General features: G+C 46.6%; 2 protein-coding genes across 3 annotated transcripts; one reads left to right on the forward strand and one right to left on the reverse strand.

Moving 5' to 3' along the window:
* Positions 1 to 863: 863 nt before the first annotated feature.
* Positions 864 to 12,574, reverse strand: SLC24A1 (solute carrier family 24 member 1). Its single transcript, XM_010207513.1, has 9 exons — positions 11,663 to 12,574; positions 10,544 to 10,606; positions 9,431 to 9,539; positions 4,249 to 4,350; positions 4,062 to 4,165; positions 3,191 to 3,394; positions 2,747 to 2,836; positions 1,745 to 1,911; positions 864 to 1,113 (listed from the first exon to the last, which is right to left on the reverse strand). The coding sequence occupies exons 1-9, from the start codon at positions 12,572 to 12,574 to the stop codon at positions 864 to 866; spliced, it is 2,001 nt and encodes a 666-aa protein (XP_010205815.1).
* Positions 12,575 to 15,694: 3,120 nt separating this feature from the next.
* Positions 15,695 to 26,987, forward strand: INTS14 (integrator complex subunit 14). 2 transcript variants are annotated; one of them, XM_061999167.1, is made up of 11 exons: positions 15,695 to 16,081; positions 17,303 to 17,410; positions 19,912 to 20,067; positions 21,366 to 21,484; positions 21,910 to 22,052; positions 23,106 to 23,198; positions 24,105 to 24,249; positions 24,502 to 24,635; positions 24,714 to 24,853; positions 25,235 to 25,300; positions 26,182 to 26,987. In XM_061999167.1, exons 1-11 carry the CDS (start codon positions 15,860 to 15,862, stop codon positions 26,431 to 26,433), a joined length of 1,578 nt encoding a protein of 525 aa, XP_061855151.1. In that variant the 5' UTR covers positions 15,695 to 15,859; the 3' UTR covers positions 26,434 to 26,987. The 2 variants fall into 2 exon arrangements, with proteins under 2 accessions (XP_061855151.1, XP_010206761.2); XM_010208459.2 differs by having other exon boundaries at positions 15,696 to 16,081; positions 24,735 to 24,853.
* The last annotated feature ends 846 nt before the right edge of the window (positions 26,988 to 27,833 follow it).

Consider the following 27,833-nt stretch of genomic DNA (forward strand, 5'->3'; position numbering starts at 1 on the left):
TCCCTAAAACTTACGATAAGGTCAGGTACACAATTAAAAGGAGGCATTTCAGGATTGCTCTGCAACTCTCAAACCCTGTGCTCTTCTGCTTGCAGAAATAACAGGCACTGCTTTGTTTTTCCCTGAAAGCCAGTTCCCACAGTCTCGACGGCCAGCAAAAAGCATTTCCTCGGAAGCACATCACATGTTCTGTGTACGTTTTCCTGGAGGTATGTGCAGAGTACCAGTTGTGGGTGCTTTACAAGTGGCATTGACTGAAAGGATGAAGTCTACCCCTGCATAGGGAAGTGCTGGCAGACTAGCTGCAGCAGAACCCTCGGGAACTGCTGTGGTCGTTGCTGATATGCAATGTGAGGGAGTTCACTTCTGAGCTGCAGAATGTGTGTCCACACAGTGATTATAAGCAGAGTAGTTCTGAAAGGCAAGCCATAGAGGTCTGGTTCTGTTCCCACTGAAGTGAAGTTCATTGATTTCAGTGAGCTTGAGCAATTCACTAAGTAATTTAGAGAAGGTTCCTGAAGATATTTCTATAGTGAGCAAATATTCTGTGCTGAAGGTGAGTTGCATTAGAGAGGACCAGCCATATGAAAACTTCAGGCACCTCTATCATATCAGCCTTCCCAGGAATGCCTAAACATCTGTTGTTTGATACTGGTCACTTGATTATCTGAACTTTTCTGATCCTAAAGAATAGTAGAGGCTGACATGCCACTTGAGACTTGTCTTTTTTTAGTATATTAAAGTTATTTTCTTCTCAGTGAGTTTGTTTTCACTCTGGTTGCTTTTTTTCAGTAGAGCAATTGCTACCTTAAACACTTTCTGGTTTGGATGTATGCTTGAACATATACTTAAGTGTCCAAACGTCACACAGATACCGGGCAGGATATGATCTTGTCTTCCAACATCACACTGATGATCAAAAACACAAAGTAAAGAGCAAACATAGTGAGCCCCAGTATTTTGTTCATTTTCCATTTGCATGCAGCGATTGAGATAATGACAAAGAGGAGCATGAGAAAAAGGAGCACAATGGCACAAAACAAACCATTGCTACTGACTGCAACTGGACTGAGGCCGTTGAAGACGGAATAAAGGAACCAAGGAACTGGCAAACTGCAAGTAAAGGAAAAGTAATTGAAATAGAGGTTTTTAAGGTAGTCCCTTTTCTGCATGGTAACTAAGCAATGTTTCCAAACAGGTGTGTTGAAAAATGCCTTGTTTTGTTCATAGAATCGTAACAAATCTAAAATTGATGTTGTTCTGATTAAAAAACCTGCATTTGGATAATACTTGCACTACTGTAAGGCAATCCAAGAACCTAAAAGGGTGTTCACAACAATACCTCTGAGTGAAGTGTCTCAGCACGCTAAAGCAGCGAGACCTGACACTTCAGTAATGAGAGGCACAGGCACTGAGCCTTTGTTGCACAGGATCTGCAGGTCTCCAAGTGACTAGACCAGTGTCTTGTCTGTAAATATTTGATGTTAGACAATCATTTGTTGCTTTTTTTTTTTTTCCTGAACACTCACTAGTTTTCTGTTGGTTCAGAATTAGCTGAAGGTGGTGGCTCAAGTGATAAAAACCTGCCTTTCCTGGCGGGCTTTGAATAAGCAAAACTGCTTGCCTAGCTGCCCTTCATTCCATTGCTGCTAAAATGAAATGAATTAAGACCATGCTTGGAGTAAAACCAGCTAGCTTTGTATTGCAGCAGAAATGCATCTTTTAGCACTGAACTAATACTCACCCAACAGTGATATCAAAGATATTGCTGCCCACGGAGCTGGAGACAGCCATGTCGCCTAAACCCTTCCGTGCCACGATGACGCTGGTGATGAGGTCAGGGATTGATGTTCCTGCCGCCAGTATGGTTAACCCCATGATTTCCTCTGATATCCCAATCGTTTCACCAACCTGATGAACACAAGGCAAGCTGAGCAGGGCTGGTTAGTTTTGGGATGTGGAATTTCATTGCTCTGCTCAGTCTTTTAAGTTTTGTGCTTCAATATTCCAGTTTCCCCTGAAACGTGGCGGTGCTTTTCTGCTTTGTACGGATCAAAAGGTACATTTCCTAGTGCATGCTGAACTCAGGTTTGCTCTGTAGTGTGGAGCATCCTGTTGGCAAGGTCAAGTCAGCTACAGCACAACTCTTCCACATCTCATCTCTTCTGGACATCTCTTACCTTTCCCTCTCCAAATTTAACATCAGCTACACGTGAGCTTTGGGCAATGACAGGCTTTGGGATTTAAGGCTTGATCAACCACTCTGTGAGTGTGCAATATATCACTAAATACAAATTGTGGGTCTGATCTATAAGATTGGAGGGATTAGTTCCCAGAAAAGCAGATGAACGTTAAGGAAATGGGAGCTGAGATCAATTAGTGGCTTCTGGAATCAGAACCTGGGTTTTCCTAGAATTTTAATGAGGTAAAGGGTAATTATGTTCTGCACAGAAGCATTCATCAATGAAAAGGCAGCACTAAGATAAATCTTTGATGGCACATTCCCTTTCACTGATGCAGAAATTCCCTTGGAAGCTCTCAAAAAAGAATGATTCTTTGTCAAATTGAAAAGAATGAAATTGAAAACTCCCTTTTGGGTTCTAACAAAACAAAGTTTCTGCTGTTGTGATGGATGAATGCAGCTGTAATTCATCAGATCAAATGCCACAGTGACACTGATCCCTCTCTCTCCATCTACTTGCTCTGAACTTGGTCCAACTTGCAGAGAGAAAAATAAACTCCTCACCTGGTGAGCCCACCACACCATGAGGTAAGAGAACGCAGCAATCCAGATGATGGATCCGAAAAATGTGATGACAAAGAATTTTTTGGAGTCCTGTTAAAATCAAGTTTGAAAAGAAAAACATGGAGGAATGTTAACTATCCCCAGTGAAAATTGGTCACCTGAAAACACTTCACTGCAATCAACTTCTTTAACATAGACTCTGGTCTCTCTAATTTGCACGTTGGCTTTGTCAGCTTGATTTGATGACCAGAGGTTGCTAGCCTTTTGTGGTTTATTAAATCAAGGCCCTGGAAGTGATGTTATGCTGCAGCTGGGCCTCCTGCCCCTCCCCCTGCAGCAGTAACAGCACTCTAGACATGGAAAAATGGAACTGGGGACTCTTGCTGAGAGGAAATCTATAGTTCAGTTAATGAATCCAGTAGCAGAAGGTAGATAGGTTCTTACTGGGTTTCTAACATCAGGTATAGTGCTCCAGAGAGGGAAGACAATGGGAAAGAGGAAAAGGTAAATGGCTTGTTTTTTCCTGGTTTCTGGCCATTCAAGAGATAAGGGCTTGTCATTTTCATCATCATCATCTGTGCTGTCCTCTTCGCTGTCTTCCTCACTCTCAGAGCTGCTGTCTTCTGAGGTATCACTGTCCGACGAGGGCTGCAGACCAGAGAAAAGCGAGCCAAGAAAAAGAAGCCAATATGTTTTCACCCTAACAAGGAGCTGCACAGTATTTATTCACTTGCCTTGGCAGAGGTCACACTTGTAAGCTGTGCTGCCCTCAGCCGCGTTACATCTTGCTGGTTTGGGACAAAGTGCAGACATACCCTGTCCCAGTGAGTTTGTGTTGTGTTCACTAATCTGTCTTGGCTAACTAGAACCAGCTTTTAGATGGGGTTTTGACACCAGTGAAAAATTTACTGTCAGGCCTTGAAAACCTCTCTGCACCAGAACAGCCACATTCCGTCAACTGAAAGGAGGCAGCAGGGAAACGAAACAGAAACGTACTGCTGAACATAGGATGTGGAGATACTCACATCTTCCCTTCTGATGGAGTAGCCTCTGACCTCTCAAGAGTCATTTGATGAGGAGAAAATACTCTCCAGTAGCAGCTGGTGTCATATTTTGGACCTGGTCTCTGTTTATGAGCCAAAATGTTTTAGCTAATGCCTTAATGTATCTCATCACACAGAGTCTAGTTTCTAGTTGCTATTGACAGGGAATAGGCTGGGTTCTATCCCAAAAGCTCTAGAGAGGGAAGAAGGAAAGTACAGATGCAGTTTGGTCTGGACTTGGGCACTTACTGCCTATGATGTTATTTCAATACCTGTCCATCTTGAGGTGCATCTGCCTTCTCTTTGTCTTTGCTGGGTTCGGAGTCACTGGCAGGAGTTACCTGAACGGTACTTGGTGCCTTCTTTTCCTCTTCTGCTAAAAGTGGTTAGAAGGGATACTGGTATCGGGTGCAGGGAAGGTGAGGGATTGCAGGGCAAAACAAGGTAAACAGCACTGACCCTTCTTGCACTCATCTTCTGGTTTTGATCCTTGTCCAGCCAGAGCCTCCACCTTGGCATTGGCCATGTTGCTCAGGATGTCAACTCTGTCTTTAAATTTTGCTGTGGATGAGAAGGATGTGTTTGTCAGCAGCTGTCAGCCCTGCAAAGCCCCCTCTTACCTGCCTCTCCCTGCACAGGCATAGTCTTGCCCCTTTCCTCTCATGTGGATTGCAGTCAGCACTGGTTTGTGAGTTGTCTTTCTGGCTGTGCCCTAGGTTCGGTTGGGTGTTGTGCTCAAATATCTTAACCCCAAGTGATTGAAAGTGAGCAAGCCACTGGCTCAAAGAAAAGCCTCATTTTGCTCTACTCTGTCCCCGCAGCACCCGAGCCGAGGGTCACCGGGTTTGCACACGGACAGTAGCCACAAGCAGTTGGCTGTGCTACGCTTGGCTCATGTGCAGGGCTGTAAATCAATTTCCTCTGAAAGTTTTATCACAGTGATTTAATCTACTGAAGTGTTGACTGTGCAACCAGAATGTGCTGTTGTCGGTTGCCTCAAGGGCAGGGCTCTGCCACTTTATTCATCACCCTGATACCGAGTCAATCGAAAGAGCGGATCTGAGGCCCTGAGCTGTGCCAGCAGGCACACCCCTCTGAGCTGAACCTTGTGAACAGCACTCACTCTGGTGTATGTCCAGTAACTGGGACCAGCTCTGACATTAAGGCTTCTAAGGCCAAGTCCTATTCTAGTGAGATTCCTGTAGCCCTCTGACAGGAATGTTTTTCACCCACAGGGATTTACAGTGAGCACTGCAATGGCCAGGCAGAGATGAAATGATGAGTTCCTCATTGAAAGGCTGGCTGGAACTGAAGAGCCTGGCTCTTCCATGCTCCTTGTGGATATTGAGGCCTACCAGAGGGGATGTGCAGCACTTCGCTTCATTTCCCCTCTGCTGATGGGCACAAGCCCAGTCATTGGTGTCCAGCAACAAAGAGAGGTGACCTTTTGGTCCCAGTCTCCTCTACGCACTGGGCAATGCATCTTTCTGTTCAGCTTTTCCCAGAAGCTGCTGCAAAAGCTGCTGTCAGCAGGGTCAGGGAGGTCAGGCTCAGCCCAGAAGAGATTTATCTAACTTCAAGCTCCTGGCTCCCTGCCCTCACGTAGGCTGCAGGCTGAGAGCACCGATGCGAGCAAAGCCCTTTGAGCATCTCTCTGCCAGGATAAACAGATTAGGTCCAGGCCACTATCCAGTTCTCAGCCTCATTTTCAAAGGTGTTAATTCTCCTGACACATATTTCAGGCAGGATGGACTAAGGCTGGAAGAAAGGCCAGTTATAAGCTGGACAGATCTGCAGGTCAGCACAGGGAGGAAGAATATCTGTCAGCTCAGTCGGTGCTGAGGTTTAGCCCAGCTGGACAGTGTGCTGGCTGTGGGCAAGGCACAGCTGGTGTTCCACAGCCTTGTCAGGAGGCCAGTCCCCTGGGCATTCACTGATAGGGGGTCTTGAGAGCCCATCACATGGGACATGTTGTGTCCAGGGGCCCTGGGATGCTCCTCAGGAGGATTCGTCCTATGGTTTGACAGCATCCAGGCTGGACTCGAGGTGGCACTGGGCTTCTGCCTTGAGTTTGGCTCTCACAATTAATTCATTCTTTGGCTCTAATATTTAATCAAACAGGACTAACTTCCAAACATGAACAGCAGGAAGGGTGGGGTTTTTCCCTTGAAATTTGGCATGAAACTGGATGATGTGGAGATTCTCCTGTCCAAAAGTGGAAGTAAAAAACCAATCTCCAGATTCCTTTTGCCCCTTTGTATCATGATCCTCTTAAAACAAGAGATTGAGTGCTAGTGAATCAAAGGAAAAGCCGTAGCTGCCTTCAGTCCCCTGGCTCAACTCTAGCCTGCAACACTGCCTGCTCCTATTCTGCTCTAATTTCCAAAATCATTAGCTTGTTAACTGGGGCATACTGAGGGTAGGCAGCTCTGACAGCCTTGCTGCTGGAACCTGATTCATCATTCAAAGTAAGAGCAGGCTTCTGTCTTCTCTGTATGACTACAGTTTAAAGGATACTCCAATGGCAAGATTGGAGGTGCTGAAGGGAGAGAGTTCCTCAGTCTTTCCAGAATCCTTGCTCCCTTTAATTCCTCAACAGGTCCCTCTGGTGCCTAACTGGAAGATCTTGAGATCTCATGCTCTGCTTCTGCACACTTTCAGAGAAAGTGGGGGAAAGAGCAAAGCTGCTGGAAATTCCTCGTTTGGGGAAAAAGGCACTTTGAAAATAGAAGCTTCCATCAAAAACATCATTCAGGGTGCAAAGTAAATGTTAGAATGTCTAAAGTAGAACGCCTGCTCTTCTGTAGATGGGAAAAGGAGACTTAAGTAATGACCCCTTCCTATCACAAAAAGAAAAACCACACATCATGAACCTGGTCCACTGTTCAAACGTGAGATTTTGCTTCTAAGACCTCTGCCTTTGCCCAGAGCTGGCAGGTTTTCCCCATTTCAGACCCTTGCTCCCTGAACCCACCTCTGTAGTGCCCACATGAAATGCAACTGCAGCAGAAAGAAGGAAACCCCACAGAGTAGGTTGTTAGGAACTGCTAAGCAATGGTTGGCAATCTTTTTCATTTGCAGAGAGTTCTTTACCACAGCCTCTAAGTGCTGATGCCACAGGCACTGGCAAGAAGGAACAAAGACCCTTGAGGAAAGATAAATTGCTTTGGGATCATCTTTTAAGTTGCAGCCTAGTTGCAGAAATGTGTCCAGTGCAGACAGTGCTGCACACAGTGCAAAGAGAAGGACGTTGCTGGTGACCAGCGGGAAGCAGGCACTCGGCTGTCCTGAGGGTGCCAAGGGCTGCAGCACTGTTAGCACAGAGGCTCAGCTTGCAGTCCTGATAACGCCCTGGAGGCTTCAAATCCTTTTTCAGAGTCGTCTTCGGGAAGTCATTTCATCTTTTTGGCCAAGATCCTCACGGCACTGTGTTTCTCAGGCTCTTCAGAAATGTTTCCTTTTCTCCAGATTCCCTCTCATTAGTTATGAATTGACCAAGGTAAAGAGTGTCTTCTACAAAGACACACGGGACCTGAGCCCTTCATTTGGAGTCCTGTGCTGTTGCAGCATCAGTAACTTTCTTTACTCTCACCTTTTCTAAGGAGCTGCCTCTGTTCTAGCAGTGTTGAGTGGAACAGGCATGTACCCGGGGCAGAGGCTTTGCCCTTAACTCCGTGGCACTCTTACAGTAACGGGTCTAACACGCAACAAGCTTTTGGAGAGACTGTTGTGAGTACTGGACTTCAGTACACATGGCTACACTCCCATCTAGTGGCTGCTGCAGCCAGAGCCACTAACTCCAAGTCTGCCTGGCTGAAATGAGAGGGAACTTTGTCTTTCAGAGAAAATCCAAATTGTCCCCCAGTCCTGTTGATTCAATATTCGCAAGTCGTGGTATCGACAGTCCTCTTAGCAAGGCCAGTGAGTTACAACTGCACTGACACCCCCTAGCAGCATATTCTGGGCTGAACTCTCTGGGGCTGCACCTGAATGCTCTCCTTGGCCTGGGCTGGCAACCTCAGGCCCCCACAGCTCCTACTGAGGTCCCAAGGGTTCATCAGGGTGCCAGCCTGGACCAGGAAGCCAAGCCTGTGCTGGCCAGGGTAATGGCAGATGCTGCACAATGACATTTAGAGGTAGAGGAAGGATGAAAAGCTGCTAGAGGGTCTCAGGGGCAGCAGCCCCTCAGGTTTGGTGCTTTCTGGGGCTGGAGGCAATGGCATATCTTCTTTTATGTTGTTGTGTATATGCACGTGGCTGTTGATATCACCTTTTGTGGGGACAGGAGGCAGAGACTATAGAGCAAACTCTGAGCAGTCTGACTCTTGTTAGGCTACTGCATGATGGGCACCTTCACTAAAATCTGTCAAAGCAGACACTGATCTGTCTTGCTGTCCTTACCAAGCCTCCTTTGCTCCTTCTGTCGGTTTGTGCAGCTGTGATTTTGATCTGGAGAGTCCTTTTTGTAACCTTTGTGATAGACACGGTGTTGATCTGCTTAGCTTCAATCTCTCCTTGAATGGACAACAGATAATCTCTTTAGAACAAATAGGGCAGTGGAGGGGCAGAGCGTGTGCTGAGCTAGGGAAGAGAATCTAAACCACATCTTCAACATGTTTCACCATCTCTTGGAAAATGAACCTTCACACTGTGTTTGGATTGAAGTTCATACAAAGCAGCACGTTAAAAGCTTGTGTACGAAGACCCTGGGTCTGTCTGGTGATGTGTCTCTGCATCCTGGGCAGTTTAACAGGAGATGTCTCACTCCTGAGCTGATCAGCCCTCAGCTCTGAGGAGCTGACCCGTTGCCTGCAAAGTGCTGTGGGTACAGTTTACCATGGCAGTGATGGTACTGCAGCAGTGCAGGTGGGCTTCTAGAGGTGCTCAGTGTTGGTCTAAACCAAGTACAGACTGGCTTAAGCATCATAATTAGAACATGCTATGTGTTTTAGATCTCAGTTGGGATTTTTAATCACTGTTAAAATGACAACTCTTCAGGGGTTTAAACTTCTTTTTTCTTTAGGTGTATGCCTTGTGAAGGGCTGTGCAGGCAGCTGGGGAGGTGTACAGGTCAGGAGCTCTCCCCATGTTCATTTTCCCCTTTTAAATGAGACTGATAGGTTGAGCAACTCTTTCTCTTTTGAGCAACTCAACGTAGTCAGCATTGAATGCTGCTGTTTCAAGGCTGGGGTGAGGTCTGAGTTAAGAAGGGGAAGGAAGATGTGAAATACTATGAGGCAGAGGAAGCCTGTAACTCACTGCTTGCTGTCCCTGCTGACACAGAGGCAGCAGAATATGGGGCACTGCAGTGATCACGTGCAGGGACCTCAGCAACAGCAGCCTTTCCATGTGGCATCACCCCCCTCAGCCAGCAGCTGCCACTACAGCAGTAACTAGTTTGGCACATGCAAAGTAGTTAGGGCAGGGCCAAAATGTGAGGTGTTTGTCCTCACTAGCCCTGTGCTCAGAAGGGCCATGTCCCCCTGTTGCTGAGCTCCCCTCACCTACTGCTGCCTGCGATGCTCAGACAAGGGGGAGTGGCTGATCCCCAACACCCCGCCAGAGGCTGCATTCCCAGGGAAAACTGCTCAGGCCTCAGGGCTGCAAACCCAGGTCCCTCAGGTGTGGAGCATTCACTCACCTTCTGCCAGTGGGTCCAGGGTGTGGATCATGAGTTGGAAGATGGTGCCACGCATTTGTGAGTTGTGTAGGGAGGCTGAGCTGCTGCCTCGCTGCAAGGCTGGCGCGGGCTATGGGAAGGGACAATGCAGCAGTCAATAGCAGTTTTCTCCTCAACACACCTTCACCGTTGGGTTGCCTCTGCCCTGGGGGTGCAGGTATACAGAGGCTGGTCTCCTCAGCCCAAGCAGCAGCTTCAGCATGGATTTAAACAGCCCCTGCATTCAAGTTCACAGGATGGCTGCCAGGACTGGCTGCTCACAGCAAGAGACATGCTCTTGAGACAGCAGGCCAGCCTGTCCTTTGATAAATGCAGCAGGCTCACGTGGTTTCAGCAGCAGCACAGTGTTACCAGTTACAATAACCAAAGCATGAAAAGCTTTTAGTCATAAACTTGTTCATAACCATGTAGATTCACGTGCTGCTACAAGGTGGTGCTATAGTCATGTCAGGTGTCCCGACTCCAACCCGAAAGCTCTGGTGCTCTGTTCTTACCGTCGACACCAGAGTCCTAATGAGCTTCTGGATGAAGAATAATTAGTACAGGTAGATTAAGTGCATAGAGTAACAAGCAACATCCATGTAAGGAAGCTAACATACATTATATCTGTATGCAGCCACTACACCCAATAGCCCTCTCCAGCCATGGGGAAGACAAAGGGTCAGCAGTTTAACCAGCAGCAGTAGAAGGAGCTCTTCAGTGTCTGCTGTGGGGAAGGACAGACTCTACCAACCTCTGTGAAAACTAGCCATGAAACCAGGTAAGAAAAGTCATGCTTTGAATTTAGCTATGCCTGTTTAAAGCACGGAATGAACAGCACTCTGGGAGCCAAATCCACTTTGGAAGCCTGAGCTGCCTCTTAACTTTTATACAAATTCCTTTGGAGACACTCAAAGCCAGGTGTCCTCTGAAATAAGCTGTGGCTATTGTGCCAAGCATGGGTGGGTCTTTGCACAGAGTGGGCTTTGGCCCAGGTTTCTTGACATCAGAGTTGGCATCTTTACTCACAACCTGTCACAGAGAGGGGTTCAAAACACAGGGACTTCAGATGCCTGTAAAGTTGTTTCAACCTACCTGCAGCTTCCTCCCATCTGCTGGGTTCTTTGTTCCATCCTCTGCAACTGACCCACTGCTTTTCTGCATGCAAGCAAGAATAAAAAAGACTGAAGACCTCTACTGCTTCACCTGCTTTTTCAGGGTCTAATGGCAGCTCTTCAGGCTACTATCTGTGCAGAAGTGGGACAGCTAATACAAGCAACTCTGCATCAATGCTATGGAAAGAGATGAAGCCCTGTGCTCTTCATAAAACCAGGAGGCCTCCAAGAGGAAGAGGATTCTACCTACAGCTCCTGAGTGAGGATGCAGGTACCTGGAGGCAAACTCAAATGGCCTCTCCCACCTAATTCCTGTAGCTATAAGCAGCCTCAGTCTCCATCCCTAAACATCTCTGTCTTTACTTATTTTCCAGCCAAGGCAAAGGGTTCTTTGTTTCCAGTTTCAGAGTTACTTTCCATACTGATAACATATTTTTCCAAGGGTTAGGTCCAGCAGCTCCCTGCCATGCTGCTATACACTAGTGAGAGTTCTCTGTGAGCTTAAAGTGTGGAGTTTTTTCCTTCAGTCTGAAGGGTTGGATTCAATTTGTGGTGTCCACAGTGATATATGTGTGCAGCTGCAGTACCTTCCATGGGTATCCCATTGGGATGTAACACATGAGCTTTTGGCACTCCCAGCCATGAGCATTGGCTGAAACACAGACTGGGAGGAGGAAAGAAAAACACTTTCGCAGTTCTGCACCACTTCAACTATCCTGCACCCCCTCCATGCTGCAGATTAGGCATCAAGTGATACCACCAGCCTCCCAGCACCACACCTGGCTGGGAAAAGAGAATTTCCTCCAAAACCTCTCATCTGCAAGAGACCTGGGTGGTGCCTCTTAACAAAAGCCTTTTTGGACCAGAATTGTCCAATCTTTTTCCTAGGCTGTGTTCCTCTAGTGTTTGGGGTTATTTTTAAACTCCTTTACAATAACCAAGTAAGCAAAACTTCCCTCTTCTGTAACCCAGCATTATTGACCAGTACCTGTATTCTGAGGTTCTGTATGCCCTTTGTGAAGGAGATGCAGTGTTTATTTGGGGTTTATGCGAGAATTAATTCTTTCCAACTTGCCCTCTGAACAATAAGGACACCAACCTTCCTTGTGTGCTCTGCTGATGCTGCCTGCACAGCGTTCAGCTTCCTGTTCAGTTCCTGCTTCACCCATTGTTCCAGGTACACATTCTGTTTCATGGTGAGTACATATGTGGCATAGGCAGTCAGTAAAAGGAGGCTTTCCCACCAATCAATGACACTGTCTAGGAAAAACAGGATGAGCATCAGTAAGTCTACAATGTAGAAAGAGATGTCTCTAAATAAGGGCCACCACGTCAGGTGGAGTATCTCCCTTGAGAAGAGGGCACAGGTGCCAATGACAAAGAGGATATTAAACACTGCTGAGCCCACAATGGTACCGATGCCCACATTGCTGTGTGAGATGAAGACGCCTATGAGGGAGGTGAAGAGTTCTGGTGCTGATCCACCTGCTGCCATGAAGGTGGCTCCAGCCACATCTTCAGAGATCTGCAACTTCTCTGTGATCACTCCCAAAGCAGGGACAAAATACTCATCACACACTATGGCCAAGGCCACAAATACATATATCATGCCAAAGATGTGAAGTACAACCCACCCCTGCCTGCGTTCTTCCACACTGAACAGGTCCTGGGGATATTCTCCTTTGGACTCGTAGGGTGGTGTTTCATCTGGGGACCTTTCACTGCCGTTCTCTCGCTGGGGTGGTTTATCCACTGGCGTGGTGATGGGTACGGTTGGCTCCGGATCCACGTAGACACAGTGCTTTATTTTGGGTGCTGCTGTGGCATTGCCTGTTATGGCAGTCTCGTTGCTGGAGAGGTCCCTGGAGGTGGCTTTGACAGGGTCCATGGGTTGGGGTGCTGGAAGGGCAGAGGGGCTGAACTGGAGCTGATAGAGAGAGAGGACCAACACTATGGCAAACAAGAAGAAGATTCGGTTCCGCCGTAGCCGCCTTCTCCTTGGTAAATGCATTTCCTGAAGGATCGGGAGCCACAGCCGTGTCCAGAAGCCACCAAAGACTTCTCTTGATCAGCAATTTGCACTTACATCCACCATGGGAGTTTCCAGCTGATCTTAAGCATCAGGAGTGAAACTGCATGAACAAAATGTAGAATCCTGCAAAAGAAAAGCTGGTGTAAAAAACAAAGTCCCATAACTTTCCGTTATTAGGGTAAGAGGTCTCTTCCGCCCCTTAGGATTCTGTGAGAAGCACTTCACTGACTGCTTTTCTGTCTTTCAGTAGAAAGAAATGGACTTCAATGATTACTCAATGACTGATTGACTGAAGATTACATCATTACTCATTTACATCTAGAGTCAGGTTTCAGCCTTCTTTCTTTTATTTTAATGGCACTAAGCCATTCTGATTAATAACCAAAGGACTGGCTCAGCAGAGAAGAGCTGGCTGAGACAATCCAAGCTGAGCTGAATTCTGATTCCACCTCATGCCCACATCCAGGAGCTCTGAAGGCTTGTGTTTTTACAGAGTGCAGTTGTTATTCTGGCAGAGTAACAATCGGGTCAGTGTTCTGCAGGAGAGGATGTGGCTCCTGTCAAGAAACCTACTTTAAATTGCTAGAAAAGATGATGCTCTGAAGACAAGATTGTGCTGTCAAAACCTCCCTCCTAACAGACCAGTTATTCACCTAAGTAACCTCAACAGGAAGATGAAAACTGCATCGTAGTTCCCAGCTCTGTGGCTCTCCAGCCTGGCACTCCCACGGAATACAAACCAAGCAAGCTGCGGCTTTTTCCTTCAGTTTGATAAGAGTGTAAAACTGAGAGTGCTGAGCATCCCTTAGTTTCTATGGCTACATCTTTTCAAGCCTTTCTGTGGAACTGAGCACTAGCAAAGTGGAATTGTGATCACACCTTTATTGGGGGACAAATAGCATATCTTGCATAATTATTTGAACAGCATTTAGAAAGGAAGAGAAATGGTAAAAGCCAGAGTGACAGGGCCTGTAGCTGTGACACTATGGAGACAGTGATTAGGGGATGGACAGAACTGACCTTTCAGCACTGCTTGAAAGTTTTACCTTAGAGTATCACTGCTTTGTTGATTCCTTTTTCCCCCCCACAGAAGAGGAACGTTACATTATCCTTGAGCTGGATGTGAATCACAGTTTTGTAAGCCATTCTCAGATAAGCTCTTCATGCAAGTTAGCACACACACTTACCCTCTTGCATAACACCCATTGAAGTAATCAGCCTAAATTTCTTGCAAGACAGGCATTATTATCTTCTTTTAAATGGGTCACTAAGGCAACAGTAATAGAGAGTCATGGGAGTACCTAGATAAATAGATGATATAAGCTTTGCTTTTCATGCATAAAAAGAACATAAACATGCATAGGGCAGAACTGTGTAACAGGTAAACCAAACTGCACAGTGTTAGAAAAATCACCCTTCCTGACTAAGATGAGAGAGTAGAAAGCCTGACACAGAGAGAAGACATGTGCACACACTCCTATTGAAACACCCAAAATTATCTGCTTAGAAGACCTTTTGCAAGCAGAAATGTAACCAAAGCTAGGATCAACGGTAGGAGCTCTCCAGCCTTTCACAATACCTGACCATCACCCTCTTTGTCTCTCTAGTCGTGTAAGTTTAGCATTTCTCTTGCAGGTCAACTCCTTTCTCACTGGTTGGCCCGTCTCAGTCATACGAGATCTGAAGCAATCAAATGCACCTCCACAGCTTACCTTCCAAAGCTGCTGTCCAAGAGGGAGAAGAGTACCAAGGGTTGAGAGTAGCACTGGAGGCTTCTTTGCCACGTAACAGACAGATGGGAGATGCTGTTGCAGAGACACACAGATGAAAATGATCCCATTTTCATGATGCCCCTGCTGGCAGAGTTCTAATACAAGGGAGGGTCAGGTGTGAAGGACATATTATTGGAGGAATAACCAATCCAGTTTAATACCTGCAGTTCCTAAGAAGATTAAATAGTATTGTATAGCTCTAGGTCTAGCTCTGAAGCCAGTATCTTTGTCTGCTACTAGAGGCTATTCTCAGTAGGAGGGCAGGAGATTTTCTCCATGACAAAGCACCAGAAGAAAGCATGAACTGTGAGACACCTACTGTTCTCACAGCAGCTATGGAAAAGAGCAGCAAGGGTAAATCACACTGTTCCTCTGCACGGAGCAGGGCTCACTTAAACAAGACAACTTGCACATAGCTTCATTTGGAAGCATCTTATATGGCTGTCAGGCCAGACAAGCAGCTCCGATGCTCCTTGCCACAATATGAGTTTACTTTGCAATGACAGAGGGAGGTTTAAAGCTTACTTTCTCTTGGATAAATCCCTCTGCTCCTGCACCACGGTGTTGGAGGCTGAGGGGAGCTGCAGGGCCAGCACTCACATGGCAGATACTCACTGGCAGAACGCTGACACGGTGCAGCTTCACAGAGGAAATAACATTCCTGGCCAAAGATTCCTATGCTCATAGGAAGAACTCTTTTACCAAGAGGGTTAAGTGTTGGAACGTGCTGCCTAGAGAGGTGGTGGAGTCCCCATCCCTGGAGACAGGCAGAAGACACATAGCTGAGGTGCCGAGGGCTCTGGTTTGGTTTCGGGCTGGGCCTGCCAGTGTGACGTGCTGGACTCTTAAAGGTCTTTCCCAGCTGTACTGGTTCTGTGATTCTGTAAAAACCCCCTCAGCGGGTGTATCACGGGGGAGTCAGAGAAAGGTGATCTGGCTGGGTCTCAAGGGAACTGCTGTGTGAGCGGGGCAGCTTTCGGGGTCCAGCAAGCGTTGCCAGGGGGCTGAGGCCCCCGAACTCAGAGCAGACAGCCAGGATGGCTTTCCACGAGCCTTTCTTATCGCGGCAGCGCTTTTCCCCCACAGCGGCACGTCCCCGAGCCGCTGCCCTCGCCGACCCGCTATCACGGTCTCGTTTTCTGTCAGAACACACGTTTTCCGCCGCTCCCCCGCGCGGGGCCTGGAGTGACGGGCCTGGCCCGGCCCTTCCCGCGCGGGCCGCGGCGTTCCGGGGGACGCTGTGCCTGACGGACCCGTGGCGGCGCGGCGGCCTTGAGGGCGAGGCCGCCATTGCCGCCGCCCGCAGTCGCCGAGCCGCCCGCGGCCCCCGAGCACCCCGCGGCCCCCGAGCCGCCCGCAGCCCTGGAGCCGCCCGCGGCCCCCGAGCACCCCGCGGCCCCCGAGCAGCCCGCAGCGTCGCCGGCGGTTCGCGTCCGCCTCCGTGCGGGGGAGCGGCGTTCTCCAGAGCGGCGGCGGTGAGGAGCGGCCCGTCATGCCGACGGTGGTGGTGATGGACGTGTCGCTGTCCATGACGCGGCCCGTGTCGGTGGAAGGCTCCGAGGAGTACCAGAGGAAGCACCTGGCCGTCCACGGCCTGACCATGCTCTTCGAGCACATGGCAACCAACTACAAGCTGGAGTTTACGGCTTTGGTGGTGTTTTCCTCGCTCTGGGAGCTGATGGTGCCCTTCACGAGAGATTACAACACACTGCAGGTAGGGTGTGTGAAACGCAATCAGCTCTCGCCCTTATTAAGACAAAATAACCCCGCACGTGTTTCCAAACCGCGGTGGAATTGTGTGATTTCGTGTCATCCTGCTCTGCAAATCGTACCTGTGCAAGGAACCCCTGGCGTGGGGCTAATCGAGCTGAAAGTGGGGAGGGAGGAAAGAGCTGCCCGATGAAGCTCTTGAAATGGTTCTGTGGCATTAATGGTTTTGTCTGTGGTTGGTGCTTTGCTTGTGATAAATGATGCAGCAGACAGCACAGGTTAGGAGGGTTTAGGGTCAAGGGAGAAGGTGCTTTTAAGAATATGCAGCAGGGCAGGAGTGAGAATAAGTGCTTTGGGCTTCACACATGTGATGGAAAGTTGGAAGAAAATGGAAAAGAGAAAGTCCAAGGGGGAAATGTCACATGAATGCAGTGTCACGGAATCAGGCACTGAAAGTCTCTGAATCCAGTAAAAATTGTGCATATATACCTGTTTATTATATGTCGGGACAAAATGACACCAGATTTTAGGTTTGTGCATTGCAGGACGTGGGGATTTTAAAGGGTGTTCTCTGTGACCTTTGCCTTTTAGCAGGTGAATGCCAATGCATTCTCGGATTTATTTTCACCTCTGGAAGAGTTCGCCTAAGGAACTTCTGAAAGCAAAGAATGCAGCCTAACTCCTGTATCATGTCAGTCTTACAGCTGCACCCTTCTCAGGATGCTGTGTGAAGCCTGAAGCTTTCATTTTTAGGGGAAAAGCTGGTTTACTGTTACAGAAACAGGATTTTGTTACTCTCTCTGGCCAAGAGTTTTTGGGGGACAAGCTCCTTGTGGTTTGCTTTCTGAAACTCTGAGTTAAAGTTACTCTGACACCTGGGAGGCTTTTCTGAGCTAGAAGTTTCATGTTAGACATTGCTTCAGGTTTTTACTTGACTTTGAGACATTCAAAGGGGTTGTTTTTGCTTAAAGATCCATGTTGATAATATTATAGTTCTTTCCAAGTCAACTGGCAGTATTCTTTCTCTTCCTGCCTCCTTTTCTCACTTTCCTTTTAAACTTTGCAGGTCATATGTAAGAGGTTAGCACTTTGCATTGTGTAATGATGCAGTTGTATTACAATGCAGAGCAAACATGCTGATGTGCCACACAACCCTGAACGCCTCTTCTGTGTTTCCTGCCCGTGATATTTCAGCCAGCAATGACAGTAGTGTTTATTTTTACAGGAGGCCCTAAGTAACATGGATGATTATGACAAAACCTGCTTGGAGTCAGCGCTGCTGGGGGTTTGCAATATTGTCCAGCAGGAATGGGGTGCAGCAATTCCGTGCCAGGTAGGACTCATTTCACTGTTCTCAGGATCTGGCATATATTTAGTGCTCCCTGTAAGTTGCAGATAGAAATGTGAAAGTGATAGGAAAACTTAGAAAGCTGTCAGGCACACTGGGGCTACAGGAAGACAAAGAATTAGTATTTGGGCTGTATCTGGCATATGAACAGCAGATGGTCTTTGTATTCAGCAGGAAAAAAAACTAGACTGCTTCCTGTCCAGTGTGGTGTTGTAGTGGGGTGGATTGTAGAACCTGGCCCAAGAATACTGTTGTGCAAGCTTGGCTTTTGACCTGGATACAGTCTTTTGTCCCAGGAGCCTCAGTCAGTTTGGAAAGGGTATAGTCACAGTACAGTAACCTTCCTCCTCAAGAACCTGATGGTTTCCAGACCCTGTTACAGTTCCAGGTCTCAAGCAACAGCCTGGGACTACTGCTGAGCGTGTTTTGGTCTGTCTTTCCCCCATGAGTCATTTAGCATGCGTGAGCTCACACACTCCATTCAGCCCTTGGAGCCTTCCGAATTTGCTGCCTCTTACAGCAAAGTCTACTTGTAGCCCTCGGTTTTCTGAGACACTTAAAAGCCTGCTGGCCTTTGGGTTAGGATTTAAGTTCACTAATTTTACAGCTCAGTGAGCTAGGGAGGTGTCTCCAGCAATATTTACTGAAGGAGAAAAAGGATAGGGGTTTATTGGCTAGGGAATGCTTCATGGTCTAACAAGGATAAAAGCACCTTGGAAAAGCAGACATTCAAAGCAAAGAATGAGAAACCCAAGCACAGGTGAGACCTCAGCAATTCAGTCTCTCAGTTGTGTCATGGCTCATTTTCCTGGCACCTCAGGCTCTGGGGTGATGAAAGCAGCAGGGGGGACACTGCAGGATGTGGAAACAGTGAAAAACGTTCCTGGTGGGCAGCAGTTCAGGTGGTAACTGAGGAGATTGCAAAAGAGAGATGGAGGATGAAGAGAGTGTACAAATCTGGGTGTAGCAGATGTACATTGAGTTTCCACTGGGTTTTATTTTCCTTGCCCCTCAGCTGAAAATAATACCTGCTGTTGCTGTGCAGTGTTGGAAGAGCAGATGTTTAACTACTCTGGAAATGACTGGGTCCCAGCTGAGTGTAAATAGTCCCATTATTCAGCCTAACTTCTTAGTGCAGGTTTCCACAGGGAGTGACTTTGATGTGCACCTGGATGGGAAAACATGGTTTTGCTTTAATGGTTCTGCTGCAAAATGGGAGCATACTGCAGCTGAATTTGTGTGCAAGGAGCTAGGATAGTTAATACTGCCTTTTGTGTGGCTTCTGTGGCTTGAAGCAGAAGTCAGATCACTGCTCAGGATCTGCAGAGGAAATGGGTTATGTCTTCCATCTGAAAATAAACCTGAAGTTCTGGAGTCCAGCAGCAGCAGCAGCAGGCTGCTTTTTCAGCTGAGGAATCACTGTGCTTCTAGTGTACACTTTAAATTGGCCATGTTTGTGCACAGCATGGGGTCTGGCAATGAAATTTAAATTGCAATTGCCTCATTACAACAAAATGTGTATTTACTCTGCACATAGTTTAAATGGCAACGATGAAGTGTCAGTTTCTTGTGTAAGTGCCTGTTTCTGGAAGTTTTACTGGCAGTCTTTTCCCCAGCTCAGCAGAGAAAATCACCATGTGAGCAGGGCTTTTCACAGAATCACACAGAGTCACAGAATGGTTGGAAGGGACCTTTAGACATCATCCAGTCCAATCCCCTGCTAAAGCAGGTCTCACCTAGATCAGGTCTCTCAGGAACATGTGCAGGTGGGTTTTGATGACCTCCAGAGAAGGAGCCTCCACACCCTCCCTGGGCAGCCTGGGCCAGGACTCCCTCACCTCAGCACTGAAACAGTTTTTCCTTATGTTTAAATGGAACTGTTTGTGTTCCAGCTTCATCCCATCACCCCTTGTCCTGCCACTGGATACAATAGAAAAAAAAGTGCTGCCCCAACTTCCTGACACCATTGAGATATTTGTAAATATTAGTGACATCCCCCCTCAGTCTCGTCTTCTCCAGACTGAACAGCCCCAGGTCCCACAGCCTTTCCTCATAAGGAAGATGCTCCAATGCCCTGATTATCTTCGTGGCTCTGCACTGGCCCCTCTCCAGCAGTTCCCTTGAGCTGGGGTGCCCAGAACTGTACACAGGACTCCAGATGAGGCCTGAGCAGGGCAGAGCAGATGGGCAGCAGAACCCTTGACCTGCTGCTCATGTTTAGTTAGTTCTCAACCAGGTCCCTCTCCTGGAGCTGCTCTCCAGCAGGTCACCCCAGCCTGTCCTGGTGCAGGGGGTTGCTCCTCCCCAGCTGCAGGACTCTGCACTTGCCCTTGTTGAACCTCACGAGGTTCCTCTCCAACCAAGTCTCAAGCCAGAGAAGTGCACACTGCTCAGGGACACTACTGAAATGCCTTGGTGTGGACTTGCCCTGTGCAGATAGAAACGTGTCTTGCCTTGGAAATCTCACCTGTGCTCTTCCATTTGAGGTGGTTCTGGTCACGGACGGCTGCCTGGGCATCGGCAGAGGCTCCCTGCGACACTCCCTGGCCACTCACAACCAGCGCAGCGACAGCAACCGCTTCCCACTGCCTTTCCCGTTCCCATCCAAGCTGTATGTCATGTGCATGGCAAATCTGGAAGAGGTGATGTCTTTAACACGTACCTTCTTCTTTGTTGCATTGGATAATTACTGGTCTTCTCTGAACTAATGAGCAGGTCAGCACAAAACATACTTTGATGTTCTTGTGCTTTGTTTTGAAGTGCAGTTGGCGTTCTGGTGCTCAGTTGTTTATTGAATTGTAGCTCTGGTATCTTTTTTGAAGTTTATTATTGCACTGCTGTTATCCACTGCTATTGCATTGTTGGCATGTTCTCTATAAATCATGTCAGGACTTTCTTTTCTCTGTCCTTACCTTTACTGCATTAATTACATGGGATGCTTTGGGGAGCTTTTCTTAATCTACACTTAAATGTCTGAATAAATAACTTCTGTTGCAAAGATGCTCAACACAATAGCAATAGCTTTATGTAGAAATGTGAGCAAAGTTCCAAGCCTGTGTTCAAACCAGCTCCCCTTTGTGTTGAAGGAAAGGTGGCTGTTTTCCTTCTCTTCAGGTACCTTTGAGAAATCTCAACACCAGCTTTAAAAATCTTCACAGTAGTTGGAATTCTGTTGAACACAAAAATGTTTAAAAAGAAGCCTGTATAGAGCAGGGTTCCTTAGAATAGTTTTTATTAACAGTATTGCTTTTGACTTGACACCCATATTCTCCTGTCCATCACAGAAGGATTTTCTGCTTAGGCATGCAATAGATATTGCAGCTTCAAGGTCTCTGTCAAGGATGATCCTCTTGATTAAGCTGATGGATTGAAGCATTGTTTACACATCAGAATAACTGGGAAAGCATTGAAAGTAGCTCTTGTCTCCCTGATAAGTGCAGATGCTTTCCCCAGCTTTCTCCAAAAAGTTCTCAGAACTATTTATATCTGCCTTCCCTCCTAAACACTGAAGGAGCTGTAAATTCAGCATTACTGCTACAGTGTTCTGCTACTGAAGGCATCCCTGTGCTCTTGAAGACTGAGAGCTTCTGGGACTTTTGATTGCTTAGGACCTGCTTTCAAAGCAGAACCTACCATGATAAAGCCATGTGTTGGGAGTTGGACTCAATCATCCTTCTGAGTCCCTTCCAGCTCAAGATGTTCTGTGATGATTTGTTACGAGGCCAAACGCTGCATCGAAGCCAATATAAATGCAACACAAGGAGCACGCTTTGGGGAAGAGCAGGAATGTTGGGGGTTTTCAGAAAGGGGTGAGACAACAAAAACCCATGATAGCATCCAGTCAGGTGCTTTTTGCTGTGTCATGTGTATTCTCTGAAAACACAGTGGTTAATAAAAAGAGAGTAAAAAGAAAACAAACCCCATTTCACTTCGTTTACAGCTTCAAAGCACAGATTCCTTAGACTGCCTGGAGAGGCTCATAGATTTAAACAATGGAGAAGGGCAGATTTTCACCATTGATGGACCCCTTTGCCTGAAGAATGTCCAGTCCATGTTTGGGTGAGTAGACTTGTAGATAATATGGCTTTATGAAGGTTTCCAGTTAGTAGCTGTAAAGGAAGACAAGTGTAAGAAACTTGATGACATGGGACATTCTAATTAACCTTTTTCTTTTAGTTTATGATTCTGTTAACTATATTCTCATCTTGACCTTCACTGGTTAAGGCCAACATTTTGTTCATCATGAGGTAACCAACCCATAACATCTGTTTATGACTGACAGGGAGAAGGTACTAATTGGCACAGTTATTGTTACTTTGCTGTCAGTGTGATGATACGCTGCTTTGCTTCATAATCTAGCAATGCTAAAGCTGTTGAGTTAGTTGCAGTTTAAAGTTTTGGGAGCTAAGTTGGTGTGCTTTAGACAAAATATTGTCATTTGATATGCTTTCTGTTTTCCTTAATAATAACTGGTCGTGTTCTAGGAAGCTGATAGACCTGGCTTATACTCCATTCCATGCTGTTCTCAAGTGTGGCCACTTAACATCTGATGTGCAAGTATTCCCCAGACCAGAGCCTTTCATTATAGATGAGGAAATAGACCCCATTCCTAAAGTAATTAATACAGGTAAAAAATCCTTGATTGCTTTTTTACTTACATCCATTAGATTTCTACCGTTTTTACTGCCACCTCTTACCTTGTGTAGTTACTGTTTCATCCACTTTCTCTCTCCAAGGATCAGTCAGTGACTAAGGAGGTTTTTGGTGTATGTGGCATCAAGGGACAAGAACATCATCTGTTTTGGCTGTGAATGCCTGTTAAAAGATCTGGGGTGAGGTAGAGGCACTTTCAAAGCTCAAGGTGCCAATTTCTAGGGGCAAAGACCGTGGAAAAATGCTACAGGCTGATTTCCATGAGTACCCCCAAAAGCTTCATGGAGTATGGCAGTGTTGGAGGGAGGGCTGAGGAAGGGTTTCTTTGCCCAGTTGCTTTTAAAAATAACTTAGTATTGGTAAGAAGTGCCAGCATTACAGACTATAAAGACAGAGATTTCAGAGCTCTCAGCCTTTACTTGGTTGCTCATCTATGAGAAAAATCAATTGAATCCCCAAGAAGTGGGGAGGAAGTCAGACAAGGCTGAGCATGAGAGACGTGGCTGCCTCAATCTATTACCAGCAAATGCCCACAACTCTGTATGAGATGGAGCTGCATTTAAACTTCCAGTGGGCAAACAAAACTCCAGAACCACAACAGCAAGTGTTCCCAGTCCTGGGAACATGCCCCACTGGGGCTAACCCTGCCAGAAGAGAGTTGATGGGAATTCCTGCGGGTTCTGTGATGCCAGTTTGAAGGTAGTAGATTAGGGTTAGCCCTTTGCTTCCTCTCTAAAATGGCAATGGATAGTGTGCAGTGTGAAAAACAGTGTGCACAGTTCTGTGTTTGTCTAGCAGCACAGCTGATGGGCCAGCAGTATGTGTGGGATGAAAGTTGAGTTCTCATCTTAAAGTGTCATGATGTTCTGTGTGAAAGTTTGTGGCTTGTTAACGTCTAGACACTCTAGACACTCGAGGTTGGGGCACAACAGAAAACTTGGTGGTGTAAGAAGTGGTGCTGTTAAATTGACTCTGAATACATTTCAGCTGTTTCCAGTTCTGACTTAAACCTGTTGTCTCCCCACAGATCTAGAAATTGTTGGTTTTGTAGATATAGCTGACATTTCTAGCCCTCCTGTCTTGTCCAGGCACTTGGTGCTGCCCATTGCACTGAACAGAGGTGAGCAAGTTTTGTTGCTTTAAGCTTGTAATGTTTCTGGTGGTTTAAACTGGAACAGCTGGTTCTGTGCTTTATCAAAATGTCAGATGTCTCTAAAGACTTGTTTGTGTGCTTACTTTAAAATTAAAGCCTTGGACACAAGCTCTTTATCTTTTTGAATGCTGTGTTCTTCAGAAAGTTAATAGAGGGAACAGTGTCCTTACAGCATCGTTATTAATAAAACATGTCAAAACTTGAAGCTAAAAATAGTGATGGGCTGTGAAACTTGTGGTGCAAGATGAATATTTAATGCCTGCGTCTAATTGGATCTTGGAATGATTTGTTGTTGTGAAAAATCTGATCTTAATCACAGCTAGATTGCTTAGTTTTACTTGGGCATTAATTGCTGCTCACTGGGGCCAAGTGCGTGTGTGTCTGCACAAATGGGTGGCGTAGGTTGGAGCGTGGTGAAGCACGTTACTGACACTCTTACCCTGCTAGACCTTTCACCTTAGAAGACAGTAGCAGTTAAATCACAGTGGTGCTCCAGCTGCTGAAACACAGCAAGTGTCTCATAATGACCACAGAGAGGAGGCCTGGAAATTTGGGGTGGTTTTGGCTCAGAAGCAGCCGTGTATTTGTTGCCAGACTCTTGGTGCTATTTCATTTCACTTCTGGTTTCTTCAAAGCTGAGGCTTTATTGCCAGTTTTTTGGTCACTCTGTTTTGTGGGTAGGATGCTGTGGAATGCCTCTGGAACAGTATCATGCCAGTTTGCCCAAACAGTTCATTTAGCAGCTGTCCGTTCTACAAAAGCATGAACTAATTGTTGCATGGCAGGCAATGCAGGCTGGTGTCATGGGTATGGAATGGATGTGCTTCCGTTTATTCTTACACTGTCCCCTGGTTTGCTTTTATTCTTCCCCAGAAGGTGATGAGCTGGGACCTGGGATCACAGATGACACTGAGGATGAGAATTCAGCTAATCAGATTGCTGGGAAAATCCCCAACTTCTGTGTTTTGTTACATGGCAGCCTGAAAGTGGAAGGCATGGTGGCTGTCGTCCAGTTGGGGTATGGAGCTGGATGTCTGCCTGAAAAATCTCTTGCTTTGCTCATTTATGCTTTATAAATTATGCTTATTTATATCTGTAATCTGCACAGAACTCTGCACTGCTAGACAAAGCTGTGAAGTTTTAATTGTGGATGTGTTTCAGCCAGGATAAATTGCAAAGAGTGAGCCTCTCCACAGTGGGAGGGGGAGGTGAGTTCTAGGCAAAGAGGGGTGGGAGATCCTCAGCCTTTGGGATTTGCTCTTTTCAATAGGCCAGAGTGGTATGGAATGCTCTATTCACAAGCTGACAGCAAGAAGAAATCAAACCTCATGATGTCTCTTTTCGAGCCTGGTCCTGAGCCCCTTCCGTGGCTGGGGAAGATGGCACAGCTCGGGCCCATCTCAGGTACTGGCCACACTCAGTTGGATAACTCATGGGGTTAGTTCATTGCCTGTGTGACCTTGCCAAATCTTAGTTGTTAAGTCTGTTTCTTTTTCTTGCCAGATGCAAAAGAAAATCCTTATGGAGAGGACGACAATAAGAGCCCTTTCCCCTTACAGCCCAAGAACAAGCGCAGTTACGCACAGAATGTTACTGTCTGGATTAAACCAAGTGGCCTGCAGGTAACGAGACAGCTTTGGAACTTGGTGCTTTACTTTGAGCAGCAGTAGCCAAGTGGAGTCTGTGTGTGTGTGTGTCATGTCCATTTAATATAATTGCTTTATTGCTTTTCTTTCATCTCTATAAACACTGCCTCTTCAGAGTGCGTGATTAAAATGCAATCAGAAAGCACAACTTGCTCAATCAAAGCTGTGTCTCCAGCAGAGTATCTGGCTTGCTTTATTGGATTTAGTCTAATTCCCATTTCTGTTCCAGCCTTTGTGAGCTGCAATCTTGTCAAGGGTCAGGGTCATTTATCAATGAATAGCTGAGGACTTTTTTCTGAGGCTTCCCCAGCAGCTGCCAAGATTTCTTCTGGTTTTTTTTGTTTCCTTTTTCTGCAGACAGATGTCCAGAAGATCTTGAGAAATGCAAGGAAACTCCCTGAAAAAACTCAAACCTTCTATAAAGTGAGTAACATTTCAGGCCAGCCCGAGTTTGATCCATAGTGACAGAGGTGCTTCTGACGAAGGAACGTGTAGTGTGTCTGGGGGATGGTCTGTGCAGGCTCTGTTTTAGAGTCTAATGTATTATGTCTGTTTTAGAGACTAGTTAAGGTGAGACCCAGGGGTCTGGCTTCCCTGCCAGCTCGTTCTCTGGCAGGATGACATGTGTTACTGGTGCCCCTCATCACCCCTGCTTCTCCCTCAGTGAACTTCTCTGCAGATCTTACTCTGTTGTCCAAGAAGAAAAACGGAGGGAACAGAGAGGAATAAAACCACAGATGTCATTCTGAGTCCACAAGTGTCTCCTGCATTTGTTCTACAACTGAAGGAAACACAAAATTCCAGGCACGTTTGGCCACATCATAGTAATCCATAATCTAGACTGTAGCTGGAGGCAGTCGTTGTTCCTCTTGTAAGCTGGGTGCTGAAGCAGTTTATTATTGTAGCCCCCCCTGAGACTCCAGGAATGACTACCCTGCCTAAATGCACCTAAGAATTTGTCAGTTTGTAGTGAAGAAAGATCAATAGATGTCCGTTTTGCTGGACACAGTGGTTAAAGGCAGCAGTAGGTGAAGCCTACTGGGGCTACCCCCAGCCGAGACACAAAGCACACAGGTACAAAGAGCTGAACGCAGAAAAGGGAGCAGCAGAGCTTAATAGGAAGGGATCAAGGGAAAAGTTAAGTGTCTGGTTGTGACACTAAAAAGAAATGCTTCAGGGCTGAGGATGAGTCTCACCAGTTTCCAGCAGCTGTACTGGTGGCTCAGGTTCTCTGCCTCTAGGTGACTGAGCTGTTTTGTGCAAAGCCTTACAGTGCCTTTACAAGCACTCTTCCCTCTTTGCAGGAACTGAATCGTTTACGGAAGGCAGCTCTGGCCTTTGGCTTCCTGGAGCTGCTGAAAGGAGTGGCTGACATGCTGGAGCGGGAGTGCACGCTGCTGCCCGACACCGCTCACCCCGACGCCGCCTTCCAGCTGACGCACGCGGCGCAGCAGCTCAAAGCGGCAAGTACCGGCGCCTCCGAGTACGCTGCCTACGACCAGAACATTGCTCCGCTGCAGACAGACTTTTCCAGTAGCAGCACTGAGAGAATGTGAAGTCTCCATTTTTGGGAATGACTCGAGTGGTTCCGATTTTCCTGCCCTGTTTTACTTTCCGGGGCCTAATTAACGTTTGGAGAACCTGCATCAGCGCTCTCTGAATAAGTACATCTAGTCTGTGGGGGCTTTAGTCACTTCTAGGCACTGGAGAAGTGTCCCAACTTACTTTCTTAGGATGCTGGGTGGAATTTCCTCAGTACAGGTGAGGACAGAATGACAGTGCTGTCATTGGCAGCAGACTCTCATGGCTTTTGCTGTCCACAGAATGGTTACTCAATAACTGAACTCAGTGGTAAAAGTATCCTAAAAGGCAGCTGCTATCCTTGATACACCCACTTGATTAGTCCAGAGAAAAAAGGGGTGGGAATCACTGTGCAAGATGAGGTCAGACAGCTCATTTCAGGGTGTTGTCACTAATCTATGCCCGACTCGAAGCCAGCCTGTACTGCTGCAACGAGTGAGCAGCGCTTATGCTTGTGAAAGTAACTTAATCTTGCAAGACATGGGGGTTTTATTTGTGAAGTATTAATAAAGAGTAATTCTTCATTAAACTCTTACCTTGGACATGTCCCCTTGTCATAGCAACTCAGCTCTGTGTGGCCTAAAACACAGAGCTGGGGCAGGCCGGGCTCCCAGCTGGAGTTAAGTCCTATGTTACACAACTTCTTGCAGTCAGGGAAAGAACAAATAACAGAACTAAAGCAAACTTTGGTTGTAAATCTTTATTAATAGAAACACATTCATTCTGAAGGACTAGAGTTCAGTAGTGTATGATCGATGATAGCTTGCACTAGGTACCACCGTTTCACTGAGAAATACAACGTATGAGTACATACAGATTTCAGGAGAGGTTCCAATGCCCAGTGGAGAAATTAAAGCATGAAAGTGATCCTTGCTGTTCCATTACTCAGCCAATTCAACCCTTTCACATACTTCAAACATAGGTACAGTGTGTGCTAAGTGACATGTGGTGTAAATAATGCAGCTGACTTCTTTTGAGTGGGAGACTCAAGTGTCCCTGCAGAGAAGTTGTAGCACACCTCTCCTTGCCAGACCACACTTTGTAAATGCAGCATGGAGCTTGTACCAGTATCTTCATTAAAATCTCCTTCACAAGACTATTTCCTTTACAGCAACAATCACTGGGTCCATACATATCACCAACAGTAAGCTGTCTGTTACCTCTCACATAGAAAATAATTTTCTGAAGGATTCATCTTGGTTTACAGGAGGAAAAAAAGATAAATAGTAACGTGGCACTAAGCTAATCTCAACTTCAGTGCCTGTTCTGGACTGCTGGCCTTGCTTTGCATCACCCTGGGGGCAGCAGCAGTTGTGAAGCAACCTGTTCATAACCACAGCACTGTGTAGAGAAAACTTCTTGTAAGCTTAAGCTT

This window comes from Colius striatus, chromosome 7, assembly GCF_028858725.1.
Source record: "Colius striatus isolate bColStr4 chromosome 7, bColStr4.1.hap1, whole genome shotgun sequence".
NCBI lineage: Eukaryota > Metazoa > Chordata > Aves > Coliiformes > Coliidae > Colius > Colius striatus.

Excerpts from the sequence above, each read along its gene's own strand:
- INTS14 (XM_061999167.1), top strand. The coding sequence starts at position 15,860 with ATGCCGACGGTGGTGGTGATGGACGTGTCGCTGTCCATGACGCGGCCC. Across the intron at positions 21,485-21,909 it reads AATGTCCAGTCCATGTTTGG|GAAGCTGATAGACCTGGCTT; the intron begins GTGAGTAGACTT and ends GTCGTGTTCTAG. Across the intron at positions 24,636-24,713 it reads ACAGCTCGGGCCCATCTCAG|TCTGTTTCTTTTTCTTGCCA; the intron begins GTACTGGCCACA and ends TTAGTTGTTAAG.
- SLC24A1 (XM_010207513.1), bottom strand. The coding sequence starts at position 12,574 with ATGCATTTACCAAGGAGAAGGCGGCTACGGCGGAACCGAATCTTCTTC. Across the intron at positions 2,837-3,190 it reads TACCTGATGTTAGAAACCCA|GACTCCAAAAAATTCTTTGT; the intron begins GTAAGAACCTAT and ends TGATTTTAACAG. Across the intron at positions 1,114-1,744 it reads ATCTTTGATATCACTGTTGG|TTTGCCAGTTCCTTGGTTCC; the intron begins GTGAGTATTAGT and ends CTTTACTTGCAG.